The sequence below is a fragment of the Nicotiana tabacum genome, chromosome 16 (assembly GCF_000715075.1).
Source record: "Nicotiana tabacum cultivar K326 chromosome 16, ASM71507v2, whole genome shotgun sequence".
NCBI lineage: Eukaryota > Viridiplantae > Streptophyta > Magnoliopsida > Solanales > Solanaceae > Nicotiana > Nicotiana tabacum.
The window spans coordinates 37113867-37128460 of record NC_134095.1 but is presented as its reverse complement, the minus strand read 5'-3'; the positions used below and the strand labels follow the sequence as shown (position 1 = coordinate 37128460).

Sequence of the window (14594 nt, the reverse complement as noted above, 5' to 3'; positions counted from 1 at the left end):
GAGTTCCAGGATAAGTATGCTGGAACTCCAGCATAAGTACTCTAGAACTCCAGCATAATATACTGGAGTTCCAGCAAGTATAATTGTCCAGTATAATATACTGGAGTCAGCAAAGTATACCGGTCCAACATAATATGCTGGAGTTCATATACAAATGCACCGAACTCCAGTATATTATGCTGGATCGATCTCTGCTGCAACAAAATAGTGGCTATTTTTTATTGAATTCGTAAACGCTAGCTATTTCTGAATGATCAATCTGAAAACTGGCTATACCCTGCTATTTTTACAACTTTGGACTGAGTCAAATCAGATCAAGTCCAGTAACCACAGAGACTTGGAGGCCCATGGGCCAGTCCTCGATACGTGAGCCTTTCCTAACGGCAGAAGAGATGGCGTCTCCAATTTCTCTCGCCATCACTTTCCCATCGACTCAATACTGACCGAACTGAACATTCCACCAAAAACCTAAGCGCTTTGCTATTTTATTGGTCAAAGCTTGGCCTATCGGCCGCCGTCGCAGCTGAATCCAGCAATGGCCGAAGTTGATACCTCAAATGCTCCATCCTTATCTGAGGTAATTAGCAAAATGCTACTCCAATTTTCAGTTTTCTGTTTCGTTTGCGCTTTGTGATCATATTATGTTCAATTTTATTCTATCTTTGTTCATAAATTTTTATTTTTTTGAAATACTCGTGATCCAGTTGAAGTTTCGATCTGGATATAAGCTTGATCTGTAATTTTGTTCCAGTTCTGAGACTGAGAATTTATTTGTTTCTTAATTTAATGAATATTGGCATTTAGTTTTAGAAAGAGAAAATATGAACTAGTTCTGATTTTAAAGAAATTCATTTATAGTGATTTGCTAGAGTCTTTTCTTATCTTGATTTTGATTTACACGAGCAGTTGATGGAGAACTTCCCAGTTATCAACTTGGAAAAACTGAATGGTGGTGAGAGAGCTTCCACCATGGGAATGATTACAGATACACTCAAAAACTTCATTCTGCATAACTCACAATACTCTTTCAAAGAACCTCAAAAAAAAAAGTTCTCCCGCTCTTCCCTCTACCCTTTTGTCCGTTAGTTACTGCAGCAGAAAAGTACCTTTTCACTCGATACAGTGTCTCCATTTTCTTTTTGATGAAGTAAGGTGTTAATATTATTCGCATCAAGAAGATGCAAAAGAATACAAAAGAAGTTGGATTAGCTCCTATTACAAAAAATCCTATGTCCAAAGACTTTGCATAGTGGGTCCGATTATACCAAATCTCATCCTAAAACATCCAGATTTTTACGAAACTTAATATTGGATTTGCATAGTCTGAATTGGTTAACTGGTATTATCAACTTCAGGTATATATGCAAGCAAACATTAATGCTAGAGTTATGCATTTCTCCATTTTTGTAGCTTGTATTAAAAAGACAACGATGGCAACAATAGACTTTATTAATTTAACTTGCATAAGTTGAGAAAACTTAGAAAATAAATCTAATTGTCAAGATACTCGTTCATAAAGCATAGTTTGAAAAGGGGGACACTGTTTTGAGCGAAAAGGTTCTTTTCTCCTGCACTTACTGACAAAAGGTAGAGATGAAGAGCAGGAGAGATGGAGGACTTTTTTCGAGGTTCTTCGAAAGAGTATTCTGAGTTATGTAGAATGAAGTTTTTGAGTGTATCTCTAATCATTCCCTGGGTGGAAGCTCTATCACTCCATTTAGCTTTTCCAAGTTGATAATCGGAAAGTTCTCCATCTTTCTTGCAGAATGAAGAATGTGTTTTTGAGAGTGAAGAAATGTGTTTTGAGTATATAGTGAGTGAATAACAAGATCAAAGATGAATGTTAGTTTTTATGGCAAAAGATTGACGCTTTCTTGGGTATTTACATAGTCAGTTGATGGCATTTGAGGTGCATCTAGTGATCGAGAAAGCGAAGGCAAAGCGAGGAAAGCCAAGTAGTTTATATCCTAAGTGTGTGGGGTTTATGGGAAAACTATATGCTTTGTTCATTTCTAGAGAGAATAGCCAAGTGAACATGTAAAGAAATGCAACGAAAAATGAATTTCCATAAAATGGTTGTCAATTAGAAAGCTGTAAGGAGTTAAGATCTGTCCGTAACCAATTTATTTGAGCATATCACAAGTTAAATTTACTATTAATAAAGAAACTTTGTAACAAATCTTTACTGAAATGTGAATGTGTTTACTTTTTCTTACAATTTCTTCACAAAAGGAAAAAAGTTTCAAAAGCAACTGAATTGTTAAAGTCATCCTGAAGTAAAGCATTACTGAATATATACTATTATGCTTAATTTAAGGGAAGTTCAACCTTATCAGCCCCTAGTCCTTGGCTGGGTTGGTCTTGCTCGATCTAGTTTTATAAAGAGGTATGCGTTGCTTGGTGCTATCATAAACATAAGAAAAGATTACTCCCTTTATCAGTTGGGGCCCGATGATGCTACCAAAATTGGCCAGTGTTTTAACTAGTTTGGCCCACTTTGTATATAACTTGAAAAAATATTTCATTCCTTAGTAGCCCCACATTAAAGACAGTCTCATGAATGGAAGCGTCACTAAATGATGCCAAAATATAGGCAACATCAAGAACGAGCTCTCCATCCTCAAAGTTGGTTTGCCTTTTACATTCTCTTCGGTGTCTTCGAAATGATTTTGAGCTGATGAAATTGCCTTGTTTGTTTGAGGTAGTGTATTCAGTCTTTGGATGAGCCAATTAGGTGGAAAGTTTTATAGTCCAAATTGCAGAGGTCATCATGGTCCTACACCATGGAAGAAGAATTTCAAATCAAGATAAAGTTTCTTGCTTTCATTCATAATTTACCTTGTTCGTTAATTCAATACCATATATGGTTTTTGTATGTGGTGGTGAAGTCGGTCTTCTCTTTATTGTGTTTAATTGAAGACTTGATGACTAGAATTCCACCATTGAAGACTATTCGAAACTTCAATTTCGAAAATTGAGTTTTTCGAGTTTGTTAGTTGTTTGGATTGGGAACGTCAAGAGAAGTTCAAAACTTAAGTTTGAAGTGATTTGGAATAGATTTGAGCTAGATTTGAGTTAAATTTTAGAAGAGGCGTAAGGAAGGAGACGAAGTCAATTTTTGTATAATGTTGTATATGGGTGTATAAACACCTTGTATAACAATATAAACACCTTTTATATACTGTTATACATTTTTATACACCTATATACATAATGTACTTGCCTTGTATAAAAGTGCAATTATTGTTTAAAATCAGTCCAAATCTCCATTAAATAACTTAAACTTTATAAACAACCTCCTTAGACTATTTCTAACTAGTCTAAACAATATTCACTCCAAATTTCTCACAAAATCAAATTCGAAATTTAAAACTGCTTATTTAAGCTTGTTCAATAATGGTGAATTATCTTAAAAATCTAAATTTCACCACCCAAATGGATTTGGTTTGTTGAACTAAAGTTTGAGTCGCAATTACTGATTCGAAGATTGGATTAGAAGCTTGAGATTTTAACCAAAAAAAAACTGAAAAGCGATTCGAGAACCTATTTGGAGTTGGATGTTGAACCTTGGCCTATTGTTTTTGGGCTGCAACTTTGCAAAGTTATATATAGGCCATTTAGTTGCTATGTATGTGTAATTCTCTCATACATAATATATACTGCAAGAATGTTTCACTTTTAAAGTAAATAAATGACACCATAATTTGCTTTTTAGAAGAATGAAAATTCGTCGAGCATTTACATGAATAATCCAGCTTTATTTTGTCAAGACTCAAGAGTTCCTCTAGATTCTCCTGCATATCAGTTGGATAACCTAGATCAACATTTATTCCGGAATAGAGCTTCTTGAAAATGCATTTATCAATATAAAATAAAAGCAAAAAAGCAAGGGAAAAAAAAGCCTTCTGGGCCTTAAGTGAGTAGGAAGAAGGGAGGCGTATTCGTCTTGAAAACGTTCAACGTACACCTAGACAATTTAATATTGTAATTATAACATCATAATTGCTATTATTGATTGCAACATCCAATATACAACATTTATATTGATCCCGGCACTTATCCAAAAACAAAAAGTTTAATTCCGACAATAGGGAATCTTAGTCGTGAGTTGGTTGACTACCTGACCTTTCACCTTGTTGGTGAGGGTTCGATTCCGCATGCAAGGAGTAATACCCTCTCCCCTTTCCCCTCCCCACTTTCCCCTCCCCCTATAATTTAAACAAAGAAATCCAATAACTGAAATTAGATACTATTCCAAAGTAATTTCAACAAGCCCATGGAAGGATTACTTCAAGCACAAAATTGATATTCAATCTTATTAATGAGCCATAAAATGACTAATTTGCAGTGATATATCCAAGTAATAGAATAAATCATACGCAACATTCAATTTTTTGATCAATAACTTCAATCACAAAAATGGATTTCATTTATTATTAATAAGCTATAAAAATATTTAATTTGCAACGTTCAGTTGTATATTTAGTTGTTTAAGACGATTTATGGATAATTTAGCTTTATTTGAGTTATTTTTATTATTTTCCTAACAATCTATCTATAAATCAAGAATTTGAAGAATAGAGAACACGATAGGAATGGAGAAGAAAGGGAGAAGAAAAAGGCTAAGATAAGCCCAAAAGCTAAAGTAATAGAAGAACACGAAGCACTACCGAAGTATACCAAGAGAGGAGGGGAAGAAGAACCCAAGTGTACCAAGAGAGGAGAAGAAAGGACAACTAGGAGAACTGAAGTGTGCTAGAGAAGAGTCCCAGTACACAAATAGCCAAAAAAAAAAAAAAAAAATATCTTCTGTCAATAATTTCTCCTTTTTCTTCATCGTTTAACTTAGATTCAAAGAAGCAACTACTTCTCGCATGGTTACCTTAGTGCCTCTCCCTCCGAAGTGGGCACCTTCTTGAAATTGCTCCCCCTCGCGTCATTGTTTTGCTGGAGCAGTCACTTTCGAATTGATCATCGAGTAGTGAAATGTGTTCTAACATCTTTTCTTCACCTAGTTGTGAGCTTGTAACTTATTTAACTCTTCCACTTTGACATGTTTCTCTAGAATTTAATATTATAATAACTGTCATTTACTTTGTTATCAAAAAATTTCAGCGCATAATAATAGTCTTTGGCTTTATTATTTTGCATTGAGATTTTCTTCGCTACTGATAGAGTTTTTTGTTGCAAATGACAAACTTTGTCCTGTTCCTGGATTTGCAGCAATACTTGCTGAAAGCGCAGGAAGAGAAATCCCCTGAGGCAGCAAAACCAGTGGAAGAAACTGAGGTTAAGACCCCTTCAGCTGCCCCAACTGAAGAAGTTATTTCCAAAACTGAGGAAGATCCAGTGGTTGAGAGCACTGAAGTTTCCCCTGCACCTGAGGAAAACAGTGAAGCTGCAGCTGAAGCCTCTCCACCTGTCGAGGCTTCCAGTGATGAAAGCAGCGAAAGTACTGAAGATGAGACCTCGGGAAATGAGGGATCTGCTGTTGAAACCCCTGAGATTAAGGTTAGATATGTTAACCATTAATGTTGACTCCTTTTACTAGTGCTGATATGCATTGACGGTATTCTGTTGTTTATGTTATGATCGGCAATCAGCTTGAGACAGCGCCTGCTGACTTCCGCTTCCCTACTACAAATCAGACAAGGCACTGCTTTACCAGATATGTCGAATATCATCGGTCAGTAAACGCAGCTATACTAGCCATTCCTCTTGTGTTTCTTTCTGTGTATCTTGTATTCTAAATCTATTGGAGTAATAAAGTTTCATTTATGTACAATTGGTTTGTCTTTCAGTTGTGTAGCTGCAAAGGGTGAAGGTGCACCTGAGTGTGACAAATTTGCCAAGTACTACCGTTCCCTTTGCCCTGGTGAATGGGTATGTTTGTTTTATAGCTTTGGATCTTCATAGTTATATGCTTTTGGAAGAATGCTAAATTGTCTTGATTCCCGTGTTTAACTAATCTTTTGGCAAATATGGGATAAATTATGTACTAGGTGTCTGCTAACGAGACGGAATTCCCATTGAGCAGTGGATGGACAGGTTGAATTTTAATGTGGATTTGACACTATGAGTCGAAACTGTTAGAACTTTAAATCACTAAGGTGGTCCTATGGTTCATGAACATGTAATGTTGGAATTGTAATGCAGAACTTTGTTATCATAATTTCGGGATGGGAGGAGGGGAGGCATGGTGAGGCTTTGATTGAGATCTCGTGAATTATAGACAACAAAACAAGTGAGTCTAGGGAAGAAAGGAGGGATTGGTTGACACTTGTCACAGGCAGTTGGAAAAATCCAAATATGGGAGGGAAGGAGGGATGGGGAGGGAGTTAGAGATCTGCTCAGCTGCTCTCAATATCCTGCAGTAAAGAGGAAGATGGATACTTTTCTGTCTTTGATATATAGGAGAGCCGAGCTGTGCAAAATCTGGGGGCATGATTTCTTGGGCAGTATTTCATATCAGCTGAAATGGGAAAACACATCCATTGACATTTGAGTTTGGTCTTTCAATCTTTTTGCTGAAACTGCAGGAAAAGACTTGTGCTTGTGGATTTAAATCCCTAGGGCCATCCTAGGAGACCCAATCAGGTAGTAACCACCAGGATGACATCCTAACCCGAGCCCCACATTCCAATATATAGGTTTTTACAGAACTTTCTTTGTAACGCGCTTTCATGTAAAATTGTCTTGATTGTATATACACTCTGGAAGGTGGCGGTGAAAGTTTGGAATTAAATGAAGTAGTGACTTTCTGGTGTGTATGGCTGGAGCATTGTTGTCAGCAATGTGGCAGTCATGAAATTACTAGGAGAACTTGGTATTGATCTTGATATGCCCTTGATGCTAGCTCGGTTGAGGGTTCAAGCGTAGCAATGTAGTGACACAGTTTCCTGGTGGAGTTACCGTGAGTGAAGTTAGCAATTTAAGTATTCTGCGGGTAGTGATTGTGGTGGACATGGCTGAGATGTGCACTATTGAGCGGTTACAGCTATGATCCCTAATACTAATTGTGTTAGTCAGATGTAGCCAGTAGTATCAAATGCTTGAGTGAGGATATCTTTTTGTGGAGCACAGCCTAAAACAAGATTAAACTAAAATATTACCAAATAGGCCTTATCAAAAAACAAAAATTACCAAATAAAGACCTTGTCATTTGTTAGATAGTTTTTCTGGCTAACACACAGGCAGTTTTTCTGGCTAACACGTGATATCTTCTTAAATCGTAAACTTTTGGCTCTGGTGGTAATTCTATTTTATGTGCCCTTACAATCTCATGTTGTCAGCTTCATGTGTTCTTCGTTGCTTTTGATAATGGCTGCAGATTGACAGATGGAATGAGCAGAGAGAGAATGGCACCTTTCCCGGACCATTGTAAGTTGTGGTGCCCAATTGTTCTCGTCCTTGCTGCATCTGAATTCCCAAATGAATGGGGACTCCATTTTTGTTATCAATAAATTTTGCCGTGCTTATTGGAACTAGTTCAAGCCTTCAATGAGTTCGCAGCTACAAAAAAGTTGTTTTGGATCATCTCTTACTGAGTTATCATCTTCCTAAATACAATTTTCACGCATCAGTCTCTTGTAGTTTACTTGTGATGAATCATCTATTGTTCACATTTTATAAACGATTCGAACTGATGGCTAATATCACACAAATAATGCTTATTTTTCCATCCCTATATTTAGATCCTCTCACATGGCATGTGCCACCTCCTACCTCATGCCAAATATCTGCTCATGGGATTTCTAGCCATTGTTCTCATTATACGAAGAAGATTATAGTTTTAATCTAGCGAGTAGTAGAAATATAAGATCTCAATAATCTGGTTTAAAGATTTTTACGATAGAAACAAGGAAAACCTGTCTTTCCTTCCAGGGAAAGCTGGTTTCAAACTGTGAGTTTGCCTCAGTGGTAGGACTTGTCTAAGGTTATCTTGTCATGCACCAGCCTAAATAAGATACACCTAATAAACAATAATTTATTGACGAAACTAGCAATTATCGCCATTATTCTGTGCTGCTTGCTCGTGAGTTTAGAGAACTATGAGAATTGCACGATTGAGTGCCCTTAGGCTCTGAAAATCTTTATTAATGGGTTATTAAAATGGTCAGTTCTCCATCTGGAATTTTGCTCCCTTAATGTGTATGGGAGATTCTACAGTTTTGCATCTTGCACCCCTTATGCATGCACTAAACAAAAAACTATTGTGGCTAACAAATAGAAAAAGAATCATGAACGATTCTGGCTAGGCATGCACCAAAGGGATTGTATTATCTCATCGAACTATAAACATAGCATAGGAAAAGCAACAATTTTGCTTGACCATGTGCATAGGATAATTTCCTTTCGAGATGAGCTGATCGCCCCTAAGCTTCGCCTCTAGGGCGGCAATCTGGTCCATGCAATAGCAATACATCGGTATGCCTAAGTCTCTCAAATATTTTTGGGGATAACTAGAACCAGAGAAACTTTAGAGGGTAGCTGAAATGATATGTTACCAAAAGCCAAAAACATAACTCCTAATCAAAATTGGTGGAAAGAGAATAGACTGGATAGTACCACCAGAGAGATAGGCGTCTACGTGGAGACGCAACTAGCAGGTAGATAGATAGATAACTACATTAAGAGTGCAAACAGAAGGAACTCAAGATACCAGGCCTTTATGAAGGCACTACACTTGCAAATTTAAAAACCAAGTAGAACAACAAAAGGGGTCAGTCAAACTCAAGGCAACATCCTTAAATTTTAAATCAATTTCCTAAAGGACACCAAGTATTCTTGAATGACAACTTAAGTGGTGGGGTCGATATCCTAATAATAGTAATCCTGAAGAAATGATAGACTATGTCACCTAAACTCAAATCCACCAAATGCTTGGTTTTAAGCTACAAGTCTAAGGAACAGACCAAAGACCTTGCACTAGCAGCATCAGTAATAACAACCAATCAAATGGAGAAAGGCGTTGAAATGAGAAATACCAACAATGTCTGATGACACAGCATCAAATTTCCAGAACCTGACATTCATCAAGATCTACTTATCCATATCATTGTCTCAGAAAAACAACCAAAATAAAAGAACTTCACATTAACAAAGCAGGAGCAGTCCTATCCCCTTAACTAGCAAAATGTACCTATGTTCAGAGTCATATTATTACTCAACCTCACAAGCTAGCTCATGAGGTGAGGATTGTCCAAAACCATATAAAGAGACCATTTTAAATTCCCAACATATTATTACTATTAAGTGTCTTGACAAAAGTACATATTTGTACAGACTTCCTCATGTAAAAGACACTATTTTCAAACTGTCAGGATCTAGAAGCAGTTAAAATCCTTTAAGAAAGTATTATTCGAGGAAATTGATGTAAAGAGAAAAGAACCACATCCACCTAAAGTATCACCTGAGAGGCTGAGAAAAGAACTACATCAAAATGGTTGTTGTTAACAGCATTTCATTTTTGACATCCCTAGTCATACAAGGAAACCAATATGTTTGTGGCCATATTGCATCATACAAAGATGCATACCAGAACTAAAGTTTAGAACTTCTGCACACAAGCTGATCCCAGAAGGAAGTTTACCAAAGCTAATTCACATCTCCTCATACACCAACATAAATGACTGCGACAAAGTAGAAGCCCTTGAGTAACACTAACTATGATTTGGTTAACCCATGAATCAGCAAAATCAACAACATGAAACCCTATAAATTTCACATCCAAGAAATTCCCTTAAAGCAAACATTCATATGTTAAATAAGCTGTTGTGACAACTACAGACAGCGAGACTGGACAACATATGGTTTATACCCAATAGCAAATCACACATAACAAGCTCCTATTTTTTATAAAGAAATATGCCACTTGTCAATGCAGAGAGCTAAACTACACAAAGTTAGCAATTAACAGAACTACAAACAGAAACAAAACTAGAAAAACAGGTTCACCCTAAATTAGTTTACTTTTGCAAGATGTTAATCCCAGAAGCTCCCATAGCTTCGCGCACCAGCTTCCCCTGCTCAGTGATCAGTTCCACCCTCCTGAAGCACAAGTCAAACTCAGCTAACTTCAAAGACATCAACTTTTCCTTCATCTCATTCCTCGTTTCAATACTAATCAACCCAGAATTCTCTTCAAGCCACTTCTCCAATTCAGCAACACTTCTCTCACACGAAACCAAACTCAAATTCTGCGCAGCTACCTCGATATTTTTCTCCCTCTTCACCACCTCAGCACTCTGTTCCTCACCTTCCTCCACTCCATTCTCCATAACAACATTATCATTGGCCTCACTCTTACTTTGCCCCTTTTTTGAAGTTGTTCCATTCTCCACTACTCTATCAACTTCTTCAACTTTCTCACCCTTATTATCAGTTTTCTCTTTACCCCAAATCTTTTTGGACAATTCATAAGTTTTTTGCTCATGGGGTTTTGAAAACGTTCTCTCCTTTTTTCCTTTTTTCTCTTTCCCAGCATTGTTCTCATACTTCTTTTTCAACCTCCTAATCTTATCTTGCAACTGTGTCTTACTCACATCAACATGCAAAGATTTTTTAATAAAATCATGAAATGCGCTCAAATCAGCAACCGGGTCGGATTTTTTCTTTAACCTGTAATCAACCATGCCCTTTAAAATAACAATTTCGTCATCTTCACTCCATAATCTCTGAAAAAGCTGCCTCTTTACATCCTCAGTGGGTGTTTTTTGCTTCACTGGAGTTTCAATCTCTTTTTTTGGTGTCTTCTTAGACCTCTTAGATTCCTTTGTTTTACCATCGTCCACCGCCACCGGCCGTTTAGCTCCGGCACCGGCGGATGGCTTCGCCGGAGGAGGAGAAGTGGGTTTGGCAGTAGCATTTGGTTTGGATCTAGGCTTGGGAGCAGATTTTTTTGGGTCATCCATGGGTTTGGATGCTAAGGGTTCTACTGTAACCGAGTTTGGTTTCTGAGTTCCAGGTTCGGATTCTGATTCAGACTCAGACTCGGACCCGGATTCCTCTGCAGAAGAAGAGGAATCTTCAGGTGGTTGAGGTTTTTTTGGAGCGGCAAATGGTGGTTTTTTCATGGGTGGTTGTTGTTTTTCGGGTTCGGGTTCGGGTTCTGACTCTGATTCAGATTCAGATTCAGAATCTGCGTTTCCCGGGGAAGAAACTTCCATTTCGTCGCCGGATTCTTCTTCCTCTTCGGTATGCTTCTTAGCCATTTGAAAGGGTAAAGGGTTTAGGCGATTAGGGCAAAGCCGCAAAGGGAAGAGAATAGAGGAGAGTGGATTACAGCTGTGTCTCCCTCTCTCTCTTTTCTTTTAAGGCGACGTCAAATCAAGGACTTCATCACTATCGATAAGTGAGAATGCCAATGGGAATTAACCACTTTTTCTTTTTCAAGATTAGTCAAATTAAAATTAAGCTCCCGCTTTAATCATAATTTTTTTAAAAAAAAATATTTTTTTGTACTATTTTTTAGTAGATTTTGATAATAAAATCTTCAAATCTCAAACATAGCTCTAGAGTAATTTTTAAAGTTTTTTACTCACAAAACTTTAAATTCTTTTCAAGTAAATATATATATCCAAACACAATTTTAACTTTTGAAAACCATTTTTATCTCATTTTTAAATACTCAATTTTTTCAAGTTTCAACTAAATTTATATCCAAACGTAGCTACAATTCAAGAATACAACTCTATACAAATAATTTAATTTTTTCGATTAAATATTAAAGTATGAAGTAGTAAATTAGGGATATATATATATATATATATATATATATATATATGTAAAATAAATTATGCAAAGACATTGACCATGAGATTGAGTCTGTACATTTAAATAGTGCAAGTTAGCATGAATATCAACCAAAATCAAATTAGGCATAAAACAAGTTCTAGCTGGTTTTTGTTTTAGCAGTTTTTGTTGGAAATTAAACCAAGATTAATTAGTATTCCTAAGTTGTCTAGGATTTAGTATTTATTAGTTTATTTAATCCATGTCTAGTTAGGTTTGATTTACCAAGTTCATATTGGAATAGGTTTTATTAGTCTAGTCAATTTTAGATTGTAGTATTATAAATAGGGGTGCTACTACATATTTTCTATTGTAGAGAGGTAACTACGATATAGAGAGAGATTCAAGAGTTTATGAGTTGTGGAAAAGCCTCCTACCAAGTTCTCTCCCTAGTTTAATAAAAAAAAATTGTATAGTCTTTGTTAAATTTTTGCTTGTGCCTAAATTGTTCTTCGGAGTATTTTAATCCTTCAAATTGGTATATATATATATATATATAATTTTTTGCTTGTGCCTAAATTATTTTTGGGGTATTTCAATCCTTCAAATTGGTATCAGAACTTGTGTGAGATTCTGTTAGAGCCTGTGTGAGATCCAAGAAAACAAATATGGATACTCTATTACCTAATTGTCCCATTTTTGTGTTTGATGGCAAAAGTAATTTCAAAACTTGGTATCAACAGATGAAGAATATTTTTAAGGCTATTGGATTATGGTCCACCATTGATGAAGGATTTGAGGAACCCTCGAAAGGTGCAACGTTGACTGGTGATATAGCTATGCAATTGGAGAAGAAGAAACTTTTAGATTATAAGGCACACTACTATCTCGTCATTAAGGTCGAATTGCATGTATCTAAGAGATATTTGCATGCAAAGTCATCAAAGGAGGCTTGGACAATCTTGGTGAAGTCATATCAAAAAGTTGCTAACATAAAGAAAGAGAAACTGCAAGAGTTTAGGAGTCAATTTGAGTTAACTCGTATGAGACCAACAGAGTCTATCAAAGAAATTTTTACAAGAATTGAAGAAATAGTCAATGGTCTAAGGGCCAATGGAGAAGTATTGGAAAAAGTTAAATTTGTTGAAAAAATATTGCAGTCTCTAAGTTTAAAGTTTAACAACAAAAAAATTATTCTTGAAGCTACCAAAGATCTTAGCACTCTCAGACTTGATGATTTACAAGTGGGATTGGTGACATGCGAGAGATCATTGAATCAACAGAAAGATGAGACAATGGAGGATGCATTGCAATAAAAAGATGATCAACCAAAAGAAAAGGAAGACACATCAAATCCGGCGGAGATAAATTAAGATGGCCAAAATTCAAAAATATAGGAGAAAAGAAGAGAAGGTACATGCAATTTTTGTTGTGATAGAGATTATATTGAATGCAAAGGAAAGTCAAATAATATTCAAATTGATCTTTCAAAAATTTATTCGATGATTAAAAGGATGATTTAGTTGCAAGGGATGCCAGTCCAAAAGAGGTTAGTATTTCACAAGAAAAATTATTTGATGGTACTGGAGATGAACCGAGTAATGAAAGAAGCAAGATGATTCATCAAGAGAAAGTCTCTGATGATCTGCACAAGATTGAGGCAAAAATAGCTTGGGATCCAGAACTACAACACATGATTATAGATATTGAAGATACAAACAATTACATGCCATTGTTCGAGATTGCATGTTTCAAGGAGCATGACAAAATATTTATTAGCGGCATTACCCTGCAACCTATAGAATGACAAATTGGAGTTGAATGGTTGTACAAGTCCAACTATAAGGCAACTGGAGAAGTAGATGATATCAAAGTAAAGGAAAAAGATGATGATGATATTTTGAAGGAATTTACCATGGTTAAAGATAAATCATATATGGCCAATATTGAAGGGAAACTGATGTTAACTTAAGACGATACTCGCGACTTGTTTGATGCAACATATTTTAGGGAATTGGTGGAGAATCTAAAGTACTTTTCTACAAGGCTTAATATAACTCATGGCATGGTCAAGTTTGAAGATCTTGGTGTAAGGGAGGCTGTTGGAAATTAAACCAGGATTAATTAGTATTCCTAAGTTGTCTAGGATTTAGTATTTACTAATTTATTTAATCCATGTCTAGTTAGATTTTATTTACCAAGTTCATATTGGAATAGGTTTTGTTAGTCTAGTCAATTTTAGATTGTAGTACTATAAATAGGGGTGCTACTACATATTTTCTATTGTAGAGAGGTAACTCTGATGTAGAGAGAGATTCAAGAGTTTATGAGTTGTGAAAAAGTCTCCTACCAAGTTCTCTCCCTAGTTTAATAAATTTTTTGTATATAGTCTTTGTTGAATTTTTGTTTGTGCCTAAATTGTTCTTTGGAGTATTTCAATCCTTCAGTTTTCAAATTTTTTTATAGTTTATCGGCAAAAGGTCAAATATATCTATGTATTATGAAAAAAAGTTTAAATATACCTTTGTTATACTTTGGGTCCAAATATATTCTTGTTGTAATTTTATTGTATCAAATATATCCTCTTCCAAGTTTGTCCAAGATGGATATCTAATCATACGTGATACTGACATTTGATGGGGGTGGATGTCGTGTGGCATACAACCTTAGTGCTCTTAACCCATTTTACCCTCTCCTCTAATTATATTTCCACCACTAAAATTTTTTCCTCCCCCATTATTGCAAGCATAACCACCACCATGAACAATATTGAATTTTCAGATAGTCAACTCAGATAAAATTGAAGTATCTAAACAGTGCGAGATTGAATTTTGCCCATTTGTAAATGCTTTGAGCACCTG

At 35.9% G+C, this 14594-nt stretch overlaps 3 protein-coding genes across 3 annotated transcripts; 2 read left to right on the top strand and 1 right to left on the bottom strand.

Moving 5' to 3' along the window:
- The first annotated feature begins 399 nt into the window (after positions 1–399).
- LOC107826501 (uncharacterized) lies at positions 400–7687 on the top strand. Its single transcript, XM_016653489.2, has 5 exons — positions 400–577; positions 5224–5511; positions 5604–5686; positions 5802–5883; positions 7331–7687. The coding sequence occupies exons 1-5, from the start codon at positions 536–538 to the stop codon at positions 7382–7384; spliced, it is 549 nt and encodes a 182-aa protein (XP_016508975.1). The 5' UTR covers positions 400–535; the 3' UTR covers positions 7385–7687.
- Positions 7688–9737: 2050 nt separating this feature from the next.
- Positions 9738–11340, bottom strand: LOC107826502 (putative transcription factor At1g61730). Its single transcript, XM_016653490.2, has one exon. The coding sequence runs from the start codon at positions 11211–11213 to the stop codon at positions 9969–9971; it is 1245 nt and encodes a 414-aa protein (XP_016508976.1). The 5' UTR covers positions 11214–11340; the 3' UTR covers positions 9738–9968.
- A 1061-nt stretch (positions 11341–12401) lies between these two features.
- LOC107826500 (uncharacterized) lies at positions 12402–13049 on the top strand. Its single transcript, XM_016653488.2, has one exon. The coding sequence runs from the start codon at positions 12402–12404 to the stop codon at positions 13047–13049; it is 648 nt and encodes a 215-aa protein (XP_016508974.2).
- The last annotated feature ends 1545 nt before the right edge of the window (positions 13050–14594 follow it).